We start from the raw sequence: 26,058 nt of genomic DNA on the forward strand, positions 1-26,058 counted from the left end.
CAATACTGGTGGAACTGGTACAGTCAACTACTCCCGTAAGGTAGATAATGAAGGAGCCGAAAGAGCCATGAAAAAAGACAAACGAATTAGATTCTGTCAAAACACAACTGAAGAATGTAGATGGGAACGGGTTTTACTGAAGGACATCTTTTAAAGGTCTAATTTGATTAAATATTGCCAGTGTCCTTTCCAAAACATTTTCTTTTGTGGATAATTGTGCATTTATCTGATTCGAAATGTCAGCTGCTCACCATTAAATATGTGCTATGTAAATGTTCATATAATCTCTACTTTCCCAAGACAGTCATCGATTGGAGAATCAGAAACTGCCGAAGCCAAGTTAAATGCTGGTATTTCTGTCAAACCCATTTGTATCTGACATTTGTAGGTCAAGATTATTTTCTTTACAACATCTCTTCACAATTGGCACGTCCCTCTCCAAATGAAATAAAACGAAATTTGTGAGTACAAAGATAGTCAACCAATGATTGTGAAACTGACTCGAACATCATACTAAAATTTCCAAACTAATGTAAAATTAACTACACAGGTTTGCAAAAACATGCACGAAGTATTTCGAAAAATCTGTAATTGCTATCTCACAGACTTCAAATGCCCTTTTGACTTATCAATTTGAGAAAGGAAAATTTCAATCAAGTCTAGATAAAATATCCTAATCCTAAACAGTCCAAGTTTGTCACCTACCACTGTTTCTAAGCTGCTTACCATGGAGAGAAAATAAAAACGAAATTAAATGCCAAACAGTAGCAGGCAGCACTTGCTTCCTGATTAACTCGCAGACAAGCAATGAAAATAAATCTGCACGTGGACTGCTACAAATTAAATTCCAGTGCTTTTAAGTACAACAAAGGATTCTTTCGGAGAGAGGATTAGCAACTTTACACCCTGGAATACAAGAATGATTTCATTGTTCCACAATCAAAGCTGTATTATGCAAACATATTTTGATATATAACATTGCATTGCAAAAGTAAGGAGACAAAATGCAATATGCTACCCAGAAAGCCTCCTCTGAATCTTAATTATACACAAAAGCTGCATTTTTGATAGATGGTCAGGGTTCTCTTCTCTATCCATTATATGAAATGAGTGACATTAATATGAAATGGAACACGTGTACTGCAAGATTACATTTCTAAAGCACATTCTAATGAACAACTTAAACAGTTAACACCTCACCTCAATGATCTTCTTAGCTTCTTTGTACTTCCCTGTCTGAAGGAAGGCGAAGAAGAGATCGTACAGCATAGTCATTTCTCCTCGCTCTTGACTTACGAAGTCCATAGCTTTAATAGGAATTGAATGCAATTAATTACCCATTTTACCTGCTGGTGTAATACATTTTCTTAATACACCATCATCCCTTACGTCACAAACCTTTATGAATGTTTCCAACCTTGCAGTCGGAGCATAGGAAGCTCTTTAGAACAATAAAATAACTTTCAGCACTTATGACTAATTTACCCGATGATTTAATTAACATTAGGACTCCACTTTTCCAGTCACGAACCTTTCAATTAAATATAAATCAGTACGTTGTTGGAGTTGTAGCCTTGTATTTTTAGCTTTAACTGAACAATGAGACTTGATGATGATTTGTAAAAGATACTAGAGAAAGGTACCCTGGCAACTACTAAAAATGGATCATTTGACATTTATAAGCATGAGTCAATGGTAGGAAATTCTGAAAGAATAAATAGGTCCAGAACAGAAGAAATACTTGTTGGAAGCTTCTCCTTGTAACCCTATTAGCCTGACAATGCTATAGTGTGTGACCAGAGCACCTTCCAGTAGAAACGGATTAGGTGAGACAGAGTGCAAAGGCACTACTGCTAAAGCAGCGTTTAAGCAAACTACTGCATGCAAATTCAAGTCTTGCACCGCTCTGGGTTTTGGAGAACTATTCTTGAACAATCATTTCCTCTAGTTGGCTACATCCACAAACAGGTAAAAGGAATGACACAGATAACAGGACTAGGTTACTTGAGCCTCACCAGATTTTCCACAAGTTACCTTTTTTGCTTAGAGATCTCTAGGCCTTTTAGTACCATAAAACCTCCATAGTTTCAACAGCTTTCTCTCTCTGAACAAATGAAAGCATGTAACAGTGAATCTGGCTGTCTCAAAAAAGTGACCCACTTTTGCTTGGACGACTGGAATTCTGCTAGTTTGTCATTATTGTCCTTTAAGCTTTTCTTAGGCAGCTGGCATTGAGAATAGTTATTCCAAGGTGCATAAATAACACTAACTGAAAACCATACCAACACTGAAAAAACTAAAGGCACATCACAGCTAGAAGATGAAGTAACATCGGAGAAAATAAAGTAAATAATGAATTGTTCTAGAACACATTATGGGTGAATTCACAAATTAGAGCTTGAAATGTAGAAGTGTCAAATATCTACTGGGACACTTATAAACAAGAGAGACCTACATAACTGTCTTGAGCGTTAAGCTTTTTTGTTTCAGCTAAAAACGAATGTCTTTCACTGAGCACAAAATAGTGACAGTACCAAATGAATAGGAAGTGTAAGGTGGCAGATGTAAAGATACAAACATCGAGACTCTGAATCAATCAAAATAGATATACCAACATGTGTAGTTTTGCCAGTACCTCCCTATCACCACAGCACACCATCTTGTACCACTTAACATCAATACATCTTTCCTGGACATTAAAGTTTAGTATACATACAGACTCAAAGTCTTTAGAAATGTACGAAAATAGGCATAAGCTAACCCTGCTCTATTACCTTGACATTTACGGCTACCTACACTCAGGAGAAAGGCAGACCAAGAATAACTAGAGGAGTAGAAGAGTCTTCTCAGAGGAAACACTGTAGCCTCTGCTCTACTGAAAGACAGACGGGCTTACAGATGGACACTGGGAAGAGCTATTACACGCAGCTAGGAACTGCAGTGATTCAAGGATTCTCTTCATAGAGTACAGGATAATACCAAAGCAGCCTATTCTCTTTGTAGACAGGTTTATAATCCCCATTACGGTTAGATCCATGGATAATAAAGTCCCAAAGACTATATATATATATATATATATATAAGAAGCATGCAAGCCAATGGGGATTTGAAAAAAATAAACACTCCGACACCTAGTTTACAATATATATATAATGACATTGCTCATTCTGTCAACCAAGGGAGGAGAAGGAGGAAGAGAATCTTGTTGGCGGTGAAAACTATTGTCTTCTCTTCTGCCAAGACAATTCAACACTAGTTCTCACTGGTGTACCAAACCACAGATCTACTGTACTTTGAAATTTATAGAAAGTTTTGACTGAAAGAGGTTCATGTTCGGACCAGTTCTTATTGTGTCCAATTGTGATGCGATTTTTTTTTTATTTTTTTTTAAAGATTACAACGTTAGTTTCCTCCCTCTCCCTTCTCTTGCCACAGTGGGAAACTAACTTGGTCATCTCACATATTTGATGTGCACTTCCTTTGAGCACCTTCACAGCTGTCCGTGCAGCTTCTCATCCTCACGACTGTTTCTCATCGCCATAACATAGATACAGCATGTTAGTGACCTTCCAACTCTGTCAACCAACCGTACCCTACCTTCTTCAAAGAAAAACAGGTTCTGTAAAAGCAAGCACCCTTCCTTACAAAAGGAATGATGTCATTCCATGTCAGTCCAACTATCACCCTGTCGGCTTTCTATGCTCTGCCTCACTACTCTAAGGAGGAGAATAGACTGACTCGAATGGACCTTTAAACCTATGGCACCAGAGAACACCTGGAGGACAATAAGTTCTTTGTGGTGTTTGCCGAAGCAAAAAAAAGGCAAAGCTGTGCAGAAAAGGACCATTGCCTGCTGGATCATGCTCTGCATTATGATCTGCTATGCATAAGCCAAGAAGCAGTCTCCAGAAGCACTGCAGACTCATTGCACCTGGGAAAAACCTGCTACCACTGTGTTGTCACAGTTTCTGTTCTGCACATTTACAAGGTAACTACGTGGGAATCACTCCACACATTCACAAAGCACTACTGTCTGGATAGCCAAGATAGGGACATTTTACCCACTCAGTCCTACAGAACTTTTTGGTTTGAGTCCATTCACTGACCCACATCAGAATAGGTACTGCTCTGTTATCTTTTCAAAAGGTGAGAAATCTGCTTTTAGAAGTCTCCATCAGAAAAAAAAGTTACATATGTTCGGTAATGCTCTTTCTAGTAAAGACTAATTGCAGATTTCACACTGACCCTCATCCTCCCCATTCTGTGATTTGTACTCTATCCAATATTATGAATGCATGTCTAGGAATCTACACACTAGTCACCACCAAATTGCTGTTGGGGGCTCTGTATCTGGGAGCTCAGGCAGCTTAGAAACCAACTGACAGTGCATGGGAATGGCATCAAAATAGGCTCTGCATGTCATTTCCAGAGGAGAACACAGTGTGGAGCCACACAGTGCCACCTACTGGCGTGTAGAAGTACTTCTGAAAAACGTTTCCGTATCCAGTCTGACACTGATGGAATATTTAAAAGGTTAGGAATCTATTATTACAATTCTGTATCAAACATTTCAAAGAATTCTTATCAAAATGTGTGTAACATCTATTTAATCAATTTATTAATATTATGGCACATGTTTACACCATTCAAATGGGAAATAATATATATTCATTATATACAAGTAACTGGGAGTAAATGGAGTAGCATCAAAAGGCTCTCTTCCAATGAGGCATGTCTGGTCAGGCTCATCCTAATCAAGGGAAAGCTCTTCATGAATCCAAATGTCCACCTAAGCAGTTAGGTTGAAATCACGGTAAGGAGAGTCCTAGAAAAAGGAGTAAATACTGTGATCGAGTGTTTGGCAAGTCTTGATGGTCCAAGGTTAAGTCAGAGCACATTCACTTGTCATTGATTAGACCTTTGTTTTTCTGGAGTAGCGAGCACACAATAGCCAGACTGAATATTGCAAATACAGGAGGTCCTGCAACTGCCAGAGCTCACGTACTGATGCTGTAGCTGGTTCTGCAGAACGTGGAAATACCTCATAGAGAGTTAGCAAAGACCACTTAAATCCAGGTACTAAAAATGCGCTCCAAGCAGCCTGTAAGAGAAGCATCTGATACCATTTTATGCTCAGAATCCCTTTAAATGACTTTTGTCCCACACCCACCACATCAGATTTGGACAATCATTTTGTTTACCCAACAGCAGGTACAGAATTTCCCCTGAATTCGCTACCAAGGAATCACCAGCAATTTCAACCTCATTAACTGGTTCAGGCACTAGAATAAAAGATACAATTTGCCATAACATCCTCAGAATCTGAACTAATAGATCTGTTTTGCCTTGTTTGCAGAAAATAATCAGTTATGTGATCAACGCTTTCTGTTAGCAGACATGCTTTCATCAATTTTTGAAGAATAAAGAAAATACTAACCCATTCATTATAGTTATAGACCCCAACAGTGTCATCCCTCCCCAGGAGGCTTCCTTCAAAAGTCAATCACCCACTTAAGGGAGCCCTCTCACTTCCTGCTGACGGAGATGAGTAGCAAAGAGAGTCAACACCTTTGTCAAAACCCAACATGAAATCAAATTGCAACAGTCTGAATCCCAAAGACACCATCAAAACATCTTCTCTTAGTGCTCATAAAATCTGCACCAGAGTCTCCAACCTGGACAATGAAGTATCTGGAGCACAACCCTGATTACTTTCCTCTCTTGCCACCTATGCTATGTCATGTTTTAACACTAAAGCTAAGTATATCTCCAATTTAGTTAAGAGAATTATATGAATGCAAGTAAAAACAGAAGATATTCCAAAGCATTATTAATTTACCTTTTTGAAGGAGCTCAGTGTCTCCTCTTGCTACGAGTTTACAAAGCACGTCATGGAGCCTTGGCAGACAGTTGTACTTCTTGCAGCAGTCTATCGAAGCCTCCAGAGCAGCAGGTGCATCATCCCTTAAAAAACACAACCCCAGAAAGTATTTACATGAAATAAGAGCTAACAATTTCAGACTGTGTAATTGTTATTTAAAAAAAAAAAAAAACACATTTTATTCTGAAAGACAGCAAAACAAAAGTCAAGTTCAGTGATGCAGATAATCCAAAATGTCCTTACTCATAATAGTTGCATTTAAAATTAATCGAACAAAAACTGCATCTGCAATGGAACTTAGAGGAGGCATCTAAACCCTAGAATACTGCTGTCTTAAGACTGAACGTGACAGCTGGTCCAATGTTCGTGAACAAACTTTTTCAGTGAGTAGCAGGATTTTTCCCTTGGAAAGTGGAACTTAGAGGCTAGTGTCAATCATCAGCAAGAATTCACTGCAAGCAAATGGGAAACTGTCTAAAGAAAATAGAAGGCTATGTAATAAGCTTTGTGGGGAGAGCTTTTGTTTTGGGTTTTTTTCTCAGACACGTGCCGGACTAATTTGTACATGTAGTTCAACATGATAATTTTATCATGTTTTATGTTGTGAATGCTAATTTAATTTCTTGTTTCGCACATTTACTCAAAATGGTGTGACTGAGATATTCTATTTCTCCCAAGGTAAACCTGCACTTTTCTATGCTGATTAACCTGGCACGTTCAGCATGTATAATATCCATCTTAAGTATCTGCTGTGTTCCTCATAAAGTAATACCATCCTGAAAATGTCATCTGATGAATACTTTCAATCAGTCTCTACATCTCAAGATGGAAAACTACAGACACCACTCCAGCAACACAAATGAATTAAGATTTCTAAATGTTGCATACAAAGATATCAGACAGTGTGCGTTAATAGATTGGTGGAAGAACCCACTCTAGCTTCCTCCATTGTGGCTATTTGCTAATACTGGAAAAAGTAAGTTGATCCAACCACATATAACTTTACAAGTCCCCAAACTGGGACCCATCTCCTCACTTTGCCACTTGACTTACGTCCTATCACCACATGACTCAACCAATCCCATGCCTCTCATTGTTTAACGTTTTTCCTTTCACAGTAATTTCTTGAAAATGCCCTTAGGGTCAGTGGGCCTTCTTCACTTTGTGCACTTTAGGCATGTACTTTTATAAAAGACCACATTTACAATCCAGGGAAATAAAAAAAGTTTCTTTTTTTAGATTCAAACAAGCAGTCTACACCAACAGAATCCTGTGGGTAACGCACCCTCTTTAGAGCCCTCGGAAGTCTGGCCCACTCCCCCTTAAAAAACCTGCTTAAAGCTGCTGATGCTTGAGGGAATTTATTGACAGGCCGAAGTCACAATGTCCTGGCACAGCATCTCAACGGGCTAAGGTTTGGGTTTGAACTGGTTAATTCGAAGTCTTGATTCTAATGAATATGAGCCATTTAGTAGCAGATTTAATGGTCTGTTTTCGGTCACTGTCTTATTGCAGGAGAAACATTCAGCTAAGCTTTAGCAGCTGCACAGATGGCCCTTTCAGGTGCGCTGGAAAAGAGAGGAGTTGACTGTGGACTCGATGACTATGCGGAATCCATGTTCTGGGATGGGAAAGCAGCCACAAATTATCACCACCCCTCTATGTTACTTGACTATTGGGACGAGGTTCTTGTGGTGATACAAAGTGTTCAGTTTTTGCCAAACATGCCGTTGGGCATTAAAGAGATACACAGACCAAGAAGGTATGTGGATAATTGTGGTTTTATCCTGCAGTATCTCGAACACGGACTGACAGGGATACAAGCTCATAGCAACTGCCTAACTGCCGGGTCTCCCGTTCAAACCTAAACATTCCATATAAAAATAATACCTACAATCTAATATCTACCCACACCTACAGGAATAACAAGATCACAAAAATTTAAAAACGCATAATAAGATCCCAAATTTCTCTACGTTTTCAGTGTTCTAAACTATGTAACCAAAAGAGTTAAAGATTTCAAAAGTGTTACATCTTTAACACTTAAATGTATTTATCTCCTCATATCATAATCCTTGCATTTTATTGGTACATTCTGATTACTGTGTGATTTCTTCATAACCATTTCCTTGTCAATAACATTTAATTCAGATTATTCTTATGTACCTCCTCCATCCACAACAGACAGTATGGGCCGGGTTCGCGGATGACGGTCGGAGCGCTGCCAATGCAGCGGTCCGAGCGCCATATTAAGTCTGGTGGTTGTGGCGGTCCTAATACACCAGGACAGTTCTGCAAGCAGCGCTGCCCTGGGGATTATGACTTTGATCTCCGCCAGCAATTTCATGGCAGTAGCACCTCCATGAAATGGCTGGAAGAGGGACATGGGCAGTGCAGAGGCCAGCACTGTCGCAATGTTTGCTGTCTGCTGGTGCACCCTGCATCCTACTTCATTGCCTCTGGCTTGATTATGAGCCAGAGACAATGCTGTAACGTGTTTCCCGCTAGGCTGGCAGGTGGAAACTCAGGTTTCAAGCGCCGACCTAGAGGGGAAACTCATAATGGGCCCGGTGGAGAGGAGCAACATTGGCGGCAACATCTCCATCAGACATTTGGCAGACGGGTAAAACAATCTGCCAAACTCGTAATCAGGCTCTTTGTCTTTATGCCAACACTTTCCAACTTCCAACCTCACCATGTCTTCCCACTCTTTTCACTCTGATAGGACTGGGAAAATAATTTGTTCCTATCGCACTTCCTGGTTTCCTTCTCCCATAAACAGGTCTTCCATGACATTTAAAACAAAAGCTGTAGTAACACTGCTGACAAATTCCACTTCGGGTTACCATGAATAATAGTCTATCAACACTACTCATTATTTCTCTTGCCAAATATTCACTTTTACTAGTCCAATAATATCCACAGTTAATTTAGACCAAGCTTTCTCAGTTCTGGTACAGCATTTATGGAACTCAGTACAGTTACTTGAACCTTGTCACTGGCAACACAATACAAATACTGACATACATACCTTTCCACTTCTGTCTCTAAACCTGGCAACCAATATGTTTCCCTCAATCACCTCTTCATCGCTCACACACCTATATGACCTTTCATGTCCCAATTTGATTACTTTTCCTCTTAAAAATTCAAGTGTGACCAAAACCTTCGCTCTGCAGAGCACATCCTTCACTATTGACAGTTCAGGACTCACGTATCTATGCGTATCCACATGCGCATCAGACATTTTACCCTATGGCCAACCCTTTTTTACATAGTCCATTACCTTGCTCAAAATGACATCCTTTTCCAAGGCTTCTTTCCATTCTTGCTCTGAAATCGCATTTCTGGTGATTTTAGATATTTCATTGACCACTATCTCTTCATTTTCTCCATTATTTTCCTCAATTGTATCTTTAACTAATGGTAACCTAGATAAACAACCTGCCATTATGTTCTTGACTCCAGGAAGGTATTCTAACCGATAAAAATTACTTTGAAGTTTATATTGCCATTTTGCTATCCAAGGTGTGGATTTTGCAAGGCACCTTTGCAGTGAACATATCAATCAATGACTTATGATCAACACATGTCACAAATTCTGAACCACACACATATTGGCAGAAATGATCTTCTCCCCACCAACTTGCTAAAGCCTCCCTTTCCACCACAGAATAGAAAGATTCAGCTCCTCTCAGTCCTCGAATGGCAAAAGCTATCACTTCTTCCCTTCCTTCAATAGTACTGCTCCTGGACCATACTGACTGGCATCAGTCATTACAATGTGGGTGTCTTTAGTATCAAACGGCTAGAGAGGAATGGCATTAGAAACACACTTTTTTACATCCTCAAATTATCACATTCCTCACCCCATATCAATTGTTTACCTCACTTCAATATTAGGCACAAATTATGTATTCTTTCAGGACATCTAGAACAAAATCTAGTATAATAGTCCATTAGAACCATAAAGGGGAGCACATGATCATTTCTTTTTGGTACAGGTGCATCTACTACTGTTCTCACCAAGTCCTGTTTTGGTTCTATACCTCGTGCCAACAACTTATGTCCAAAGTAATCTACAATATCTGCAGAAAATTTGCATTTGTCAGCCCTCAATATCATTCCTTCATCTTCCAATACAGTTAGAACACAAGCTAACCTTCTATCATGACCCAATCTATCAGCAGCATAACTAAATATATCATCCTGGAAACAGATAACTATTTCTACTTTGAATAGGGATTCCATTAGTCGTTGGAAAAACGGCAGAAGCTGAAGTTAAACTAAATAGCATCCTCTTAAAACAAACTGCTCCCTCTGGGGTCATAAGTCATCAGATGGCGCAATTTGCGACCCATTTCCCTTGATTATACGACACCATATCTAACGTGGAAAAATACTTAGCTTCTTTTATTAATGAAAGCATCCGTGTAATATTTGGCAATGGATGCCTGTCCACCATATTCATGTCTCTCAAGTCAACAGACATGCATAATGATCCATTAGGTTTCCTTGCAAAAAAACAATCAGGGATAACCATACTAACCTTCTATTGGCTCAATTATGTCTTGTTATAGCAAGGTGCTAACTTCTTCTTGCAAATCATCACTTATCACAAGTGCAACTTTTCTCATTTTATGTACCACAGCTTGCTTGAGTTGAATCCTATGTTTAAAACCTTTCAACTTACCTACTTTATTATTAGTAAATACATTAGAAAAATGCATTTTCCATTCTGACACTTGAATTGCCCAGGCATCATGCATTCCTTTTTCAATAAAACGTGATCCACATTATAGGATCCAAAATTATTTCTACATGTTTTTGTTCCAACCAACCCAATAATGAAGATACATACTTGGTTACAAACACTGTGGCAGGCGACTTATTGCCTTTAAATGATAGCATGTTTCATATTCAACAATCACTTCTAGCAGCTTTCCACCGTAAGCTACTAGTTTTATATTTTATTTTTTCAGTTCAAAGCTTTTGTCACCAAATTTCGTCCAATCAATGTAAATGGTGACCCAGAATCTGTCATCATATTAATTATTTCATTACGGACACCTACTTGACAATAAGGTCTTTTGACCCCAGGCATATTCATCACTAATACTCTATGATCGACACATGCTCCCAAATTTACTGTAACTTCTTCAATACTTAACACATAGCTCTCATCACTCGATTCTGATGATTTGCTGCTATTATCATCCTGCTCATTTATCACACTTACAAATTTCGTCTTCTTCTTTTCCTTGGACATGCATACTTTGACAAAATCTATTTTTCTTTACAACACATGCAAATTTTACAAGTAGCAGGACAATTACGCGAGTTGCCCAGATGGGATAAACGTTTGCACCTGAAACACAGTAATGGCACCTTTTTTATATTTTCAGAATTTTGCTAGATTTCTTTTCCCTTTTACTATTCCCTTAGCTACTACTTCTATATTTTCATGAGATATAGACATTTATGCCATAAATGATGCTATATCCTTTATGCTAGCTGTCATCTCCACTGCTCTGCTCAAAGTTAAATTAGATGTAGTAAGTAAACATTCTTGTTCTTTCCGGTTGTTTGTGTGTTCAACCACTTGATCACAAATCAACTTGTCTTAAATTCTTTATTTTCACAGGTAGCGCTAATGTCCTCAAAAGCACCAACATAACTTTCCACTGGTTCCCTCTGTAATTGTTGTCTTCTATAAAATTTGAGCCTTTCCAAAAAGACATTTTTATGCATCTTAAATTCATCCTCAAGCATTTTGATCGAAGAGGCAAATTCATCTTCTTCATTACCTTCACCTAATATCACTTGTCCAGGTAGATGTCTTAAAGCCTTTCTTCCTTACCCGAACCATGACTCAAAAGTGCATACTTTTTCTTAATAGTAAAAATCTCTCCTTCTATAGCCTCCATCTAAGCTTTAAAACTCTCTTTCTTTTGTTCCCAATCAGTACCAGCATGTTTGGAACGCAGAACAAAAGGAAGAGGTGGTACAATATTTTGCTGCATAGCTGTAAACCTGTTATACTTTACTTTTACTGTAATGTACATTTAATCTACAGTGACTAAGTTTTACTTACTGCAGAAATGATAACACAGATGTGCGTGTAACTGGATGCTGAATATGACAATGACAGAAAATCCCAACTGACACCCCCAGTAGTGTTAATGGTTTAATCTGGTTGTGCACATCACCATAATGAATGGCAATACGCAGGGGTCCCCAGAAACGGTGTGCATATCACCAGTGTATAAATGATAACACACAGCATTGTCCCCCCAAAATGGTGTGTTTATCACTGGTTAATTGCAGTTGAAATGCTGTACTGGGGTGTGCGTATCACAGTGGGAAATGAAATCAGCAAAATGCTCCTAATGGCAACACAGCACAGTTTAAGTATTAAATATGTGTATCTCTGTAACTATTGCAACGCACTGAACTGACCCTAATACTTCACGAAATACAGTTCAATTCAAGAGTTATAATTTGATGTGCATATCACCGATATAAATGGTAACATGCTGAATCCCCCTGAAGTAGTGTGCATGCCACTGGTTAACTGAAGTTAAAATGCTGTAATAGGTGGGGTTATCACCACAACTATGGCAACACGCTGAACTGTCCATCAATAACTCATAAAAGTCCATAGTCCTGGAATCTCTGTGCAGAGCTGAAAATGCATGGTTAATGGCAAGCATTCAAGGAAAAAGGTGTCATGTAAATAATGTAGCTTCCAAAAGAACATCCAAAATTTAGACGGACGCTGAACACGTCATCTTCGGCACGATGGAGACACAGATCAGGCAACCAAAAGCTGCAACGTAATGCATCACCAGAAAATGACCAACAAGTCATGAATTTGCCGAAATACAATACGGTTCACTCTAGAGGATGCTGCTCCAGAAAGAAACATTGTTTCCGTGCTCGCCAGCTCAGAAACAGTGCCAAACCTTGATAACAGAAGTTGAATTAGAACATTCGAAGTTGGCAGCTCCATTGAAAACAATGGAGTGCTGGGGGCTTTTACTGGCCAGTAAAACCCGCAGCGCCAACATTCCAATGTTCGCTTTGTTCACAGCAACAGCTGTGAACAAAGCCTCACGGAGCCCGAGGGGATTTCAATCCCCTCGGGCTCCGTGAGCAATTTTTTTTTTTAATAGAACATTCTGCCCTGAGTGGCAGAATGTTCTAATAGCCTTAGAACCCGCCGTAGCGGGCTCTACCAGCTATTAAAGGCCCTTTCCCTTGTTAAATGCCCGACCCGAACCTTCGGCTCGGGCATTTAACGCGGGAGCGGGCCTTTAATAGCCGGTAGAGCCCGCTACGGCGGGTTCTAAGGCTATATTGAGAACAGCACTCTGGAGTCCTAATCCCTTCCTGAAACGAAAATCTGCACAGTGGGAACCCAGTCACTTTGATTGTCGCCAATAAAGAGATGCACAGACCAAGTAGGTATGTGGATAATTGTGATTTTACTCTCCAGTATCTCGAACATGGACTGGCAGGGACACAGGCTCACAGCAACTGCCCTACTGACTAGTCTCCCATTCAAACTTAAACATTCCATTCAAGAACAATACCTATATCCTAATATCTCCCCCAACCTACAGAGCAACAGGAATAACAAGTTCCCAATCGGCAAACAGCCAAACCACTCCACTTGGGTTTTGTTTGTTGAGAGAATATAGGTCCAGAAATCTTCTGGTTAATTCAAGTGCTTTTTAGCAAATCTAGACAGTGCAGCAATGTTCGTTTTGGAAAAAAAAAGGATTTTCTTCTGGCTACCATTCAACGAAAGTCATACCTTTCTCGTCTTTTTCCAAACGTACAGTCATGAACTCTAGTGTTTACCTTATTTAGTGTCCTAAATCCCCGGATATATCTCTGATTAGCTCAGCAAACGATGCTGTTATTGATTGCAATGATCTTGAGGTACATTTGCTGGGATGGCCTCTCCTGGGTATGCTGGCAACATCCTCAACTTTCTCCATTTGTACGTAATATTTTTCACCGTCTAATCATGGGTTTCATATTGTTTGATAGCAGCTTTAGAACTCTTTCCAGACTCATGAACAGCAACATATTTTTAGGCGATCATAGAGAAATTCTGGCCTATGCATGTTTAGCACCACAAACATGAACTGATAAAGTTTTTGATTTTATATGCAGGTGGAAGCCCTTTCTGATAATCCAGCGCCTTCGTGTACCTTTTCCAAATTACATTCTTGACTGATATGAAAAAGTGAAGGGCGCACTTATGTTCTCATAAAAGATTACTGAACTTTTGGCTATCCTTATTCTTTTGTATAATAAATGACAGTGAACTTTGTGTGCTCTTTTTTACATGAGGCTAGAATTATCTACGGGCAGGACTGTTTGAGGGCCGGGTGAAGGTTACAAATAGCATACCATGTAAAATAGATCAGGGTGAACTATTTTCCCATAACGATACAGTCCAGCTAAGGACTGTACACCTAACAACGTCTTGTTAGGTTTTATTTCTGCATTAGCTCGGTTTTGCTCTTTTTAAGTAGTGTTCGCATCTGTGCAAGCACTGACTAACAGGCACAATCATCCAATGCATTTCTGCATATGCTGTTAGAAGTGGCAAAGTAAGATTAATAATGAAGCCCCATAGCATTCTAGGTTGGACTGACACTGCTCTGTTACAATGCAGTTTAAAGCCAACAAAGGAATACCCGCTCCCAGCAATCTTTTCTTGTCGTTTTCAGTCTACCTCTAAATTAAACGCTTTTCACTCTGTTGTCAAACCGCTAACCACTGTGTCCATTATTTTCCAAAACAAAATATATGTTGCCATGGGACTGAATTACTATTTATTCTGATTAAGATTTGTGGTTGTGATAAAAAGTAAAATATACTCGGAGAAGAAACAATTTTATTGCAATAATACTGACAACGAGAGAAAATGAGCCTAACGTGATGGGTTTTTACCTTATCCCCTTTACTAAGCCCTTTTTACACAGTGCATCCTCTGGCACCCTACAGAGTGATTTGAATTTTTGTCAGCCGGGGTGAAGACTAAATTACAGGTTAATTTCAAAACTGCAAGTCGATGCTGCAGCTAAATAAAAGCAACAGACTAGACAGGCTAGATTACTGTCATACAAGAAAAGTGGTATGGTTTCTCCCACAGAAAAATGTAAAGAATTATTGAAACGCACTTCTTCCTTCTGGGGATGCAAGTTCACTTAACATCCTAAAATATAAGAAGTTTATAAAGAAAATATTCTCCAACGAGAGCCAAGAAAATTGACATCTCATAAAAAGAATTTACCGTAAAAATACTGGTTCTGATGTTACATATTCAGCATTTCCCGGCCATCCTAAAAGTGCTACTAAGGTGCTTTTGTTGTTTCGACAGCATTAAAGTAATTAACTCTTCGATCAAAACAATCGATAAACTGATGAATAATTGGAATGTCAATCAAAAAGACATTCTAAATTGACTGTGGTGTACAGAGGTAGAGCACTAAGAGAACGAACGTGCATATCATAAAGAAATGAAAATGGATATTTAAAACAACTTTATAAACCCGAATGCAGAATTTGTATCGTATTCCTTGTGGGAATCAAAACTGTAAACACTTTCAACCATTAATTTTATTTTATTTTTAACATTCCCACCAGATTTCGTCAAATTTTGGTTATAAAGTTGAACTAGAGTTCTTCTGAGGCTGTAAGCAAGTTTAAAATTCAGGTTACAGAGACTGTCCCAATACAGACTAAATATCTAAGGGTTAGCTGGCAACATTTGAAGTCAATTTCTGCATGGCATATAAACTTGCAAAAATTAACAGGCTCCAACCTGTAAATGCGCAAAGTGACTGATGCTGGTGGTCAAGTTTAGAAAGTTAACACAGAAATTGAACATGCAGTAGTGTGGACAAGAGGAGGTTGAACAGCTCAAATACACACGATTCTGAAGTAACACAAATACTGCAGATGTACTGTATTTGGTCGCCTAGACCAACAAAGGTGAAACAGGGTTAATTCCAATATAAGACTCCAGTTGGAGTAATGAAATGCTCGGTAGGCTATGCCAACAACCATACAGCCTCGCCACAGCAGTTGCTGTCCATGGTTGATGAAGTGTAATTACATGAATGGTAAAAGAATATATACTGATGATTTACAAGTGCCCATAGTTTTCTTTTAATTGAAATACCTTTTCCTTTCTGGAAATATCCCTGAACTCAGACTTTGTTCAAGGAGCCTAGCAATGTATTTTTAAGAAAACTATTTGTTTGAAAGCAGTCTATTTCAAAAACAAATTGCTTATGCAAAAGCAAAGAGGCCATTCTAAAAGAAAACGTTTGATTTTGCAGTAGTGGATTTCAGATACTGGTAACCGCAGATAATCAATGGAACAAACCGTAGATCTACTCAGTAAGCACTCACTTTGCAAGATCAACAACAGATTGCCTCTACTTTGTAATTGCTGCCTAATGGAATCCCCTAGATAAATGACAGACATTGTGGAATATCATTTTGGGTGCTGAAAGAACACACGTTTGCTAGACAGTTTATGTCTGGACCTTGGGCCCCAACAAGTGCCCACCATCTATCTCCTGGTAGCAAGAAATTAATTTGCAAAGGACAATAAGAAGTAGAGACTTGATTCTGTAATGCTAATTTCTAAAATGTGCTTCACTCGGGTCTATTTCGGTGGACCACTGACATCGCCACGCTGTACCATGACCTTTGAAGTAATGATAGGTGTAGAAACACCTCATTTAATTCTGTACTCGAGGAGGCCTCAGAAAAAATGACAGAGGACTAGGAGAATGCCTCGCCTTCAGCCACAAACGCAACCAAAACAATACCAGGTGCCAGCACCTCTTTCCCTGAGCAGTGTACTGAAAGGATAAAGACTCATCAGCCATACAACTTTAATTGCAAATTTGGGAACGGATTTCATACAGTGGTGCCAGAAGCAGGTAAGGGCTAACTATACTGTCTAGTAAGATGCTCAATAGAGAAAAAAAGCATTTACTATATTATAAGTGATTTTCAGATGCAGTCTGATGATTGGGGAATATTCTGCAGTAAGAAATCTGCGGCTTGAAGTCTCTTTCAGACTTTGCACTGTACCTCTCAAGATTGTGCAAGCTTTACCAAGCATGAAAAGTTGTCCGAAGTACACCTAAGTGGTTCTGGACAGTCTGGTCCCACAATCCAGATGGTGGAAACAACTCAACCTCAAGGGTCATAAGTACAGCACCCAAAAAGCACAGGAATTCTAAAGCCTCACTTGTTTGGTGAAACAATTGTAACATGAGCTTCAGGGGAAACTTGTGGATTTTTAAAGCGGCGGGGCTTGAATTTTGAGTACCTACACCTTTCCACGGATTCCAAACAGCTTTGCCCTGTAGCAAAAACCCATACAACACCTTCCACAAGTGAACAAGGACTCACTGATGAGTACAAGCACATTCTCAAAAGCGGGCTGCGCACCAGGCCCCCTACCAAAGGAGCATGGAATTGGTTAGAACTAATCTTACTTTTCTTTTTTTTATTAACCAGACACACCAAATAGTTTACATCTCCACCCACCTGTGGTTGGATTCTAGCTTCTAAAAACAAAAACACATTACTGTAGGCCCTCATTTCACCTAGCACTTCTAAGGAATGTCCAGTTATACTCTGGAGAATGCAGGTCCAGATGTAGTAGTGATGTGTAAGACAGCATCTGTCCAAGATAACGCTGTTGTGAACGTAAACAATTATTCCAGCTAAAGCATTTCTTGTGTCCTCCACATTGCAAATGATTTAACCAGTGCAGGTTGGACAGCTGGGCAGTGAGCTGCGCAGCCTGATGCAGGGATCAGCCGACAACCTGTCAGTGATTATCCAGGCTAGTGGAGGACCAAGCTCTCGGGTGAGGGCACCGAAATTCCCAGCTGGGCTAACTCAGCCTCTAATCCTTCCAAGGGCAATACATAGAGTAAAATTAGGTTGGATTAGAACCCCCCATTATTTAGAGCAGCTCGATATAGTGGTATCAAGCTCTATACAAAACAAATGCCATGCAACAACTCCCGGCCTCTGCAGGATTCCTGCACAGCACCCTCAGTGTCCCAGAGGAGCGGGTGGCATCTGCTGCACTATTGAGAGTGCAGAGCTGGTCGCGTTAGTGTGTCTTCGGCCGCCTGGCACACGTCCTGGGAACACGATTGCAAGCAAACCTCGCTGGAGGAGGGCACTCACTTCCCCGCTTCCCTCCACTAGTCTATCATTTGACTGGGGTGACATGCACCCGATGTTAAAAAAATATACTTTTTAATTATTTATTTTTTATCCTAGTCCGTATGTGTGTTGCCTGATTTACAATCCATGCAAAAAATGTTCACGGCTCCACCTTCGCTGCCAATTTGTTGGCTTGCCCGAGTGGCTCACCTCCAAGTCTGAGTGCTTGCCTGGCTGCCCGAGGTTCCAGTCATACTTGAATTTCGGGTGAGTGAACAGCATCGCAGAAGGAAGAGCCAATGGAAAGGAAGAGTTGGGGAGAGCCAATCTAAATCACAGTTCACCATGATTTTCAATAATTAACGCTGGCTCACAGTACTGAGCCCGTCACTGACCAGTTATTACCCAGACAGCTTGACATAAAATCTTAAAAGTCCTGCGCCAAAACAAATAGCAATCTGCTATAAACGTAATCCTTGGGCTGGAACAAACGGGTTATCAATGAATGAATCTAAACGTCAGTCATGAAGCGCTACATAAAAAAAGGTGAACACTGACATCCAGGTGTAAAATTAAACATTATAACTTATTTGCTGCTTATTTTTACTTGACTATTGTAAATTGAACAGGGGGAGTTTACAAATATGAATAGAGAATTTGTTGAATGAAAGCAGCGTCCCCAGCAGGTCAAGCCAAGCGAAAGGGAGATTCAGAGAATAGATCATCGCAAAGTATGATGTTTAGGTCGAGCGTGCAAGCGCTTTGACCTATTGTAAGTATTGTGGGCTTTTAACCATGCCCACCTCAAGCTCATGACTTTCATTTGTGCATAGGCTTGCCTTTCAAAAATCACTTGAGGTCACTGGTAGATGCTTTACGTTTGTCCCGCCTTGAGGCTGCTTTGTTACCACCTTGGGAACATGGATTATTGCACGATTGCCAATATACTTCAGCATCGGCAAGCTACTTTTTTTCTTTTGTCTGCCGCTCACATTGTTTACACTGTTACCTAATATTTTCACTGACAAAGAGGACATATTATTTTTATCTTATCTTTAAGAATGCACTTGCTGTTCCGATCATTCGGTAAATGTATAGCTGCACAGTGGTTCCCAACCTTTTGATTTCTGTGGACCCCCACTTTAACATTAATGGAACCCAGGGACCCCCACTGAATCATCATAGGAATCCGGGGACCCCTACCTGAGTCATTACTGGAAGCTGGGGACCTAATTTGTCAATATTTTTTTATTTTCTAAGCTCTCGCGGACCCCTGAGAAGGCTTCGCGGACCCCCAGGGGTCCCCGGACCACAGGTTGGGAACCACTGGTATAGCAAATTCCATGTTCTAGAAATCCAGTATCTAATTATGCCACTTATTAAAAAACACGTCCATTAATTAATTCACTATTTTGCAGAATGTAGTTGCCTAACCACCACAACTACAAACATTAGTTCTCAATATTGCTGCAACCCACCATCAGCAACTACCAGAACAACAACTTGAAGCAAAAAACCTAATTGGACACTCGATAATCTGACTTATTTATTCAATGATGAAAGATCAGAATTGTGTAGTAGTGGAACCTTAAGTAAACCTGTATTTCACCTGACACACCGGGTTTACAGAGAGGACATTTGGTAACACTCGAGCAGATGCATGAAACCAGGCACTCAGGAGGGTATTAAAGTTAACTTAATAAATGGTAATTATGCAATTTATACCAAGCCGTTATTAGCATGAACTGCATTGTTGCTCTGAAGTCCGAGACTCAGTCAATAACAAAATTAACCACTCATCCACATTCAAATGTTATTCACATCTGAGCATCATTTTCCAATACACTGTAAACAATTGCTTTACACTCAACAAATTACACCAAAAAAGGAAACTATAAAGTACCTGTTAGACTAAACTACACAGATCATTACCCTTTTCCCAACTGATAAACTTGCTAACAGACATGTGAAACCCCATGTTTTTAAATCTTCAAGTCTTTAAACAATATAAACTTCAAAAGTAAAAAGCTGTTCCTCCAAAGTTAGCACACAGCTTTTCCAGTCTTTTAATCCATCATCATGGAAAAACTTTTGGAGAGCATGATTATATATCAAAGGAGTGTATACCATGATCCTGGGAACGGGGATTTAAACACATTGGCATCCTGACCATTTCTGTTTTAAGTATACCAAACAGAGGGCCTGACTCACAAAGGGCATTTACGAGTACTATCTTTAGGACTGCAGAGTAGATAGTACTCATAAATGCCATTTGTGAATTTCCAAATTCATAAACTTAGATGTTTGGTTTAAGTTTAGACAAAATGTCTAAGTTTACCTTTGTGAATCGGGCCTAAAGTGACTAACCTTATTAAAAAAGTTATTTACCTTCTGTAATACGTTACCTGGTAGAGACTATATCTAGCTGTAGATTTGTTATCTTTGAATTTCCCAGGCGTCCGATTAGATCCAGAAGATGTTTGCATGAGCAGTACCCCTGCGTGCAGTCAGGGGGACTTGTTCAGTTCCGTGCGTTAGCACTGTTGCCACCGGAAGTGACGTCCCGACCTTTCTTTACCCCAAAATACCCCACAAAGAGTTAGTCGTACACCCGAAACTCTTCTGTGCACTCAAGGTAGAACAACAACATTGTGTTTGGGTCCACACAGTGGAGTCGCTCCTCTTCTTTAGGGGCATGTGGAGGACAGTCAAAGTTTGGCAGCGTGACAGACTGTCCCAAATAAAATGGGGTCGGCACTTTTGGAAGGAAAGGTGCTCTGGTGTGAACCACCACTTTGCCTGGAAAAACAGTCAGATAGGGAGGCTTGGATGGCAAAGCCTGCAACTCACTCACCCTCCTGGCAAATGTTATTGCCACTAGAAAGGCTGTCTTGACGGTAAGCAGCCTGAGGGGACAATTGTGCAGCGGCTTGAAGGGTGAACACATGAGGTAGGTGAGAACTAAATTAAGAAACCACTGAGGCATGATAAAGAGTGAAGGGGGAAACATATGTACAAGCCCTATGAGAAACCTATTAACAATAGAGGACTTAAAGAGGGTTGGTCAAGCAGCCACAGGAAGGAAGGCAGAGCAGAGAGAGCCCTTTAGAGGGCTCAGGGCAGAGCCCTGTCGGGCAAGGGTAAGGATGAAGAGGCGAACATCAGAAAGAGAGGCAAAAAGAGGGTTGATAGACTTTTCTATATAATACAATACAGATTTTTGCCATCAGCAGGCGTACATTGTCTTGGTGGAGGACGTCTGGCTGCCAGTATAGCATTACAGATTTCAGGAGGAAGGTCGAAGGCTGTCAACTGTCCCTGCTTAATCTCCACACAAGAAGGTGGAGAGATGACAGGTTCAGGGGGAGAACCCTCCCCTACTGCTACAACAGAAGATCCTCCCAAAGGGACAACCTGACCAGAGGATCGATGCTCATTCTCAGAAGCTAGGCATACCTGACTCTCTGGGGACAGTCTGGTGCTACAAGAATGACATTCATTCTTGATGTTCTTGAGAACTCTGGGCAGAAGTGGTATAAGCGGAAAAGCGTACAGGAGGCCTGAGCTCTACTCAAGACGAAAAGCTTCTCTGAGTGTTAGCCGCCTTGAAAACTCCAATGCATAAAACTGTTGGCACTGCGCGTTCTCTTTGGAGGCAAACAGATCTAACCAAGGCTCTCCCCACTGCTGAAAAAGTTCTTGTGCACCTCTGAATAAATCCAGTACGCATCAACAGCTGAGTTAGTCTGCCCTGTTGTTCAGAGAACAAGCCAGGTGCTGAATCAACAGGGTCATGCCCTGCTGTTTCAGCCACATCCAGAGATGCAGGGCCTCTTGACAAAGAGTCCACAACCCCACCCTGGCCGGATTGCTGCAGTACCACATTGCAGTGGTGTTGTCTGTAAACACCTGCACTATTTTCCCCTTGACAAGGGAAGAAATGCCTTCAATGCAAGCTGGATAGCCTGGAGCTCCAGGAATTTGATGTGGAGTACAGATTCCGCCTGAGACCAGAGTCCTCTGATCTCCACCTCTCCCAGACAGCCGCCCCATCCCAGGAGTGATGCGTGTGTCACTACTGTGTAATCTGCTTGGGGAAGGGAGAGGATGCCTCTGACCCAATCGTGGTTTGTCAGCCATCACTGTAGATCGTTTGCAGTTCCCTCCGAGATCTGGACAGTGTCAGAAAGATTCCCCTGATGCTACACCCACTGGAACCTCAGGTCCCACTGAAGAGCCCGCATATGCCACCTGGCAGTATTCACCAGCAGGATGCAGGAGCCCACGAGGTCCAGCAGCCTCAGAGTCATTCTCACTGAAATCCAGGACAGAGGGTGAAGCATTGGTATACACTGAATATCCTGGACTCGCTGCTCGGGAGGATAAGCCCAAAACACCATTGTGTCCAGAACTGCTCCTGTAAAAAGGAGCGCCTGAAAAGGATTCAGGTGTCACTTCGGCACGTTTATAGTGAACCTCAGCAAATGCAGGTCTTCCGCAGTCTGAAGGTGGGAGGCTGCAGCCTGGGGTGAGCCCGCCTTCAACTGCTAGTCGTTGAGGTAGGGGAAGACCGACACCCCTAATCTCTGCAGATGAGCTGCGACTACCGCCATCACCTTGGTGAGCACCCAAGGGGCGCTGGTAAGGTCAAAAGGGAGCACGGTGAACTGAAAGTGCTCATGGTCTACCTTGAACTGCAGGTAACGCCTATGGGCAGGCAGGATGCGGATGTGGAAATACACATTCTGCAAGTTCAACGCTACCAACCAGTCTCTTGGTCTAGGGCAGACCAGACTTGAACCAAAGTGAGCATCCTGAATTTCTCCTTTTTGAGGAAGAGAGGGACTGTTCGGAGGTCTAGGATAGGCCGAAGACACTTGTTCTTTTTGGGTTCCAGAAAGTAGTGGGAATAGCAAACACTAACTTCCTCTGATACCGGAACCCTTTCTAAGGCTCCTTTGGCCAAGAGAGCCATAACTTCCTCACGGAGAAAGGATAGATGATCCTCCGCCAGATGATCTTATCTTGAAGGCAGAGAGGGAGGAAACAATTTAAAGGGGAGGGAGTAGCCCCTCCGAATGATCTGTAGTACCCACCCGTCTGATGTGATGGCCTGCTATTGGGGGATATGATGACAAATTCTCCCTCCTACTTGACAGCCATGATCTCTGATCAGGAGAGTAGGAGGGATTAGAGGCTGCAGCTGCCAGAGAGTTGGTGGTGGACTACCTCTGGATACCTGTCCCACAGGGTCAGAATGCACTGCAACCTCGTCCACGCAAAGCTTGGGGAGCTTGCATAGGATGGTGATTGGCACAGGACTGGCATGGTACGTCCGTTCTGTAGCCACAAAAGGCAGACTAGAGACGCAGGGGTAAGTGAGAGGCCCAAGCAGTTGTCTGTAACACAAGAGTCCTTAAAAACGCTCCATCACCAAGTCTGCCTTCTCTCCGAAGAGACATGTCCCATCGAAGGACAAGTCCATGAGATTGGCCTAGACATCCCCTGAAAAGCCAGATGTTCTCAACCAGGCGTGGCATCTAAGAGCCACTGTCCATGAAACTGCTCTGCCCAGTGAGCCGGTCGTGTCCAATCCACACCTGATGGTAAACTTTGCTGAATTTCTCCCGTCTTTTACTGATTGGGAGAGAAAGGCCCGGGCCTCGGCCGGGACCTGTTGCAGTACCAGCACAACTGTGTCTCACAACGTGTGGAAGTAGCAGCCCAAAAGGTATGGGGTGTTCACAGACCACAATGCTAGGCTGGTGGAAGATAACATTTTCTTTCCTAAGGTGTCCAGCCTTTTAGATTCCCTGTCCGGTGGTGCGTCAGGTAACGCGCAATGGGAAGTCTAGGCTTGAACTAGCCAAGCTCTCAGGGGTCGGGTGTTGGTGAGGAAACTAGAATCATCTGGGGCAGGGCAGTGGCCAACTGTCCTGTTCACAGGACCCCCTGTGCTGTGCTTGGACCACGTTCCCAGCAGGACATCAGTCAGTGCCTCGTCCTGAGGACTTTCAGTAAGAGGAGGAGGACTTTGGGCTCTTGGAGCAGTCTTGCGACCTTCTCGATTGGGACAGAGACCTCTTATAAGTCATGCTAAGCAGCGTCAAATGCCGGGCCGCAAACAGCTTTAGGGATCACTCCCTCAAAGCTTTTGGCGCCATGGCCCGGCAGTACAAGCACAACTTTGAATCGTGGTGAGCTTAAGGCACCATAAACAAACAAGGTGCAGGTCTGTAACTGGCATGGCGCGTTGACAGGCACCAAGCCGCTTAAACCCTACCTTTCTGGATTTCATCCTCTACACACTTTGAAAAGCAGTTGATAAAATGTCAGAAAAAACAGTCAAACAGACCGAGGGGTAGCTCTTTCTCTAGATCAGTGCTAACTGGAGTGGAAATAAAAGAACTGACATCCACACACCAGGGTGGCACCTATATAGGTGACTGCAATGGCACTTCCGGCGCCTAGAACACAGCGCAAATCGAACAAAGCCACCCCACAGTGTGCAGGAGTACTGCTCGCACAAAAATCATCTGGATCCAGTCTGACTCCTGTGAAATTCAACGGTGATGAATCTGCAGCTGGAAGTCTCTATTAGATACTGTGTAAAATTAAAGAGAAACATCTTCCTCTAACTTCTAAGACACAGAAGAAAGAAAATCTGAATTTACTAACGTGTATGAGCTGCATTATCCACTGCTCAGTTCAGCCTAATAATACATTTCAAAACTGGAAAGTAACCAGCCCCACCTATAGGCAACAGAAACAGAAAGGATCTGTGTTTCTTATGCCACCAAATAAAGCTACTTTCAGTACATTATAAACTTTGGGGAAAAAACATCCAGGGCAAATACATTGGAATGGATTTAAAAGGATACTAGGAAATATAATAATTTAAATTCTATATCAACCTATCAGGTTGCCTCTGAAACGGCTACACTGAAGTGAGACAGGTTCATAAATCACATGGACGAACTCTTCAACTTGACCTTTTAAATATTTTTCACATCTGTGGAGGTTAGCCACGAAATATCACCAAACTCAACAGTGATCAAATATATGCCTGGGAGAGCTACCCTAATATGTGCAGGATGTTTGACAAAAGAGTGCACATAAGCCAAGATTTTGGTAGATCTCCATATCCCAAAACACAGATACTGAATCCTGAAAAATAATGGACATAAATTAATGGGGACAGGGTGCATCCCCACTGCATGCCAAAATGCCAAAAATATCTTCATTGCTTTATCTTGGTGACCTAGAAGAAACTTGTGTTAAAGCGATTCTATAACTGGCCTGAATCCAACTTAAAATAATCATTCCCTATGCTAACCAGATTTAAGAGAGTCTAGAGGAACAACATGTTGAAAGCTGTTTCTGCTTCCCACAATATCTTATAAACAATCTTTTCTTCTACCTATGCAATGTCAAGCACCACAATAGTCAAATCAAAGCCATGCTGCCACAACGAGACCTGGGTCTCAGTAAAGACAGTCAATCTCTTAGGAATTAACTTGAAATATGTTTTCAACTGAATAAATTTGCGAAATAGCATATATGCAGAGAAGTGCCTAAAAGAGCCCATGAAGGGGGGGGGGGTGTTCTAGATGAAATAACTCATTAAACCTTCAATGAATCCTCTGTTACGTAAACTTTAAATAGGGATTGTTGTTTATTCTGCATCTACGCTGCTACAGCTACGAAATGGAGGCCAAGTCTGTATGCTAGCCTTGATTTCTGAAGTTGAAGTAAATAACAAATAATGTCTTGTACAGAGCACTGAAGGCATTGTTTGTTTGGTCTACGAGCCTCCTTCAGAATAAACAAACATTCTCCAGAAAGTTGAAAATAGACAATTTTTATAACTTCAGAAGCTAAATAAAAAGATTAAATGTCTTGAGATGTAGGTGTTGTAGCTAATATTGTGCTATGTTAGAAGGTTTACAAGC

At 41.2% G+C, this 26,058-nt stretch overlaps 1 protein-coding gene across 2 annotated transcripts in view; it reads right to left on the reverse strand.

The window, feature by feature from the left end:
- The window catches only part of LRPPRC (leucine rich pentatricopeptide repeat containing), a 576,320-nt gene that overhangs the window by 290,830 nt on the left and 259,432 nt on the right, over nt 1-26,058 (reverse strand). For both annotated transcript variants that reach the window (XM_069233999.1, XM_069233998.1), the window contains exons 24-25: nt 5,840-5,964; nt 1,201-1,307 (exon numbers count right to left, since the gene is read on the reverse strand). In XM_069233999.1, the coding sequence (XP_069090100.1) occupies nt 1,201-1,307; nt 5,840-5,964 (232 nt within the window). The remainder of the gene's footprint in view (nt 1-1,200; nt 1,308-5,839; nt 5,965-26,058) is intronic.

This window comes from Pleurodeles waltl, chromosome 5 (genome assembly GCF_031143425.1).
Source record: "Pleurodeles waltl isolate 20211129_DDA chromosome 5, aPleWal1.hap1.20221129, whole genome shotgun sequence".
Classification (NCBI taxonomy): domain Eukaryota; kingdom Metazoa; phylum Chordata; class Amphibia; order Caudata; family Salamandridae; genus Pleurodeles; species Pleurodeles waltl.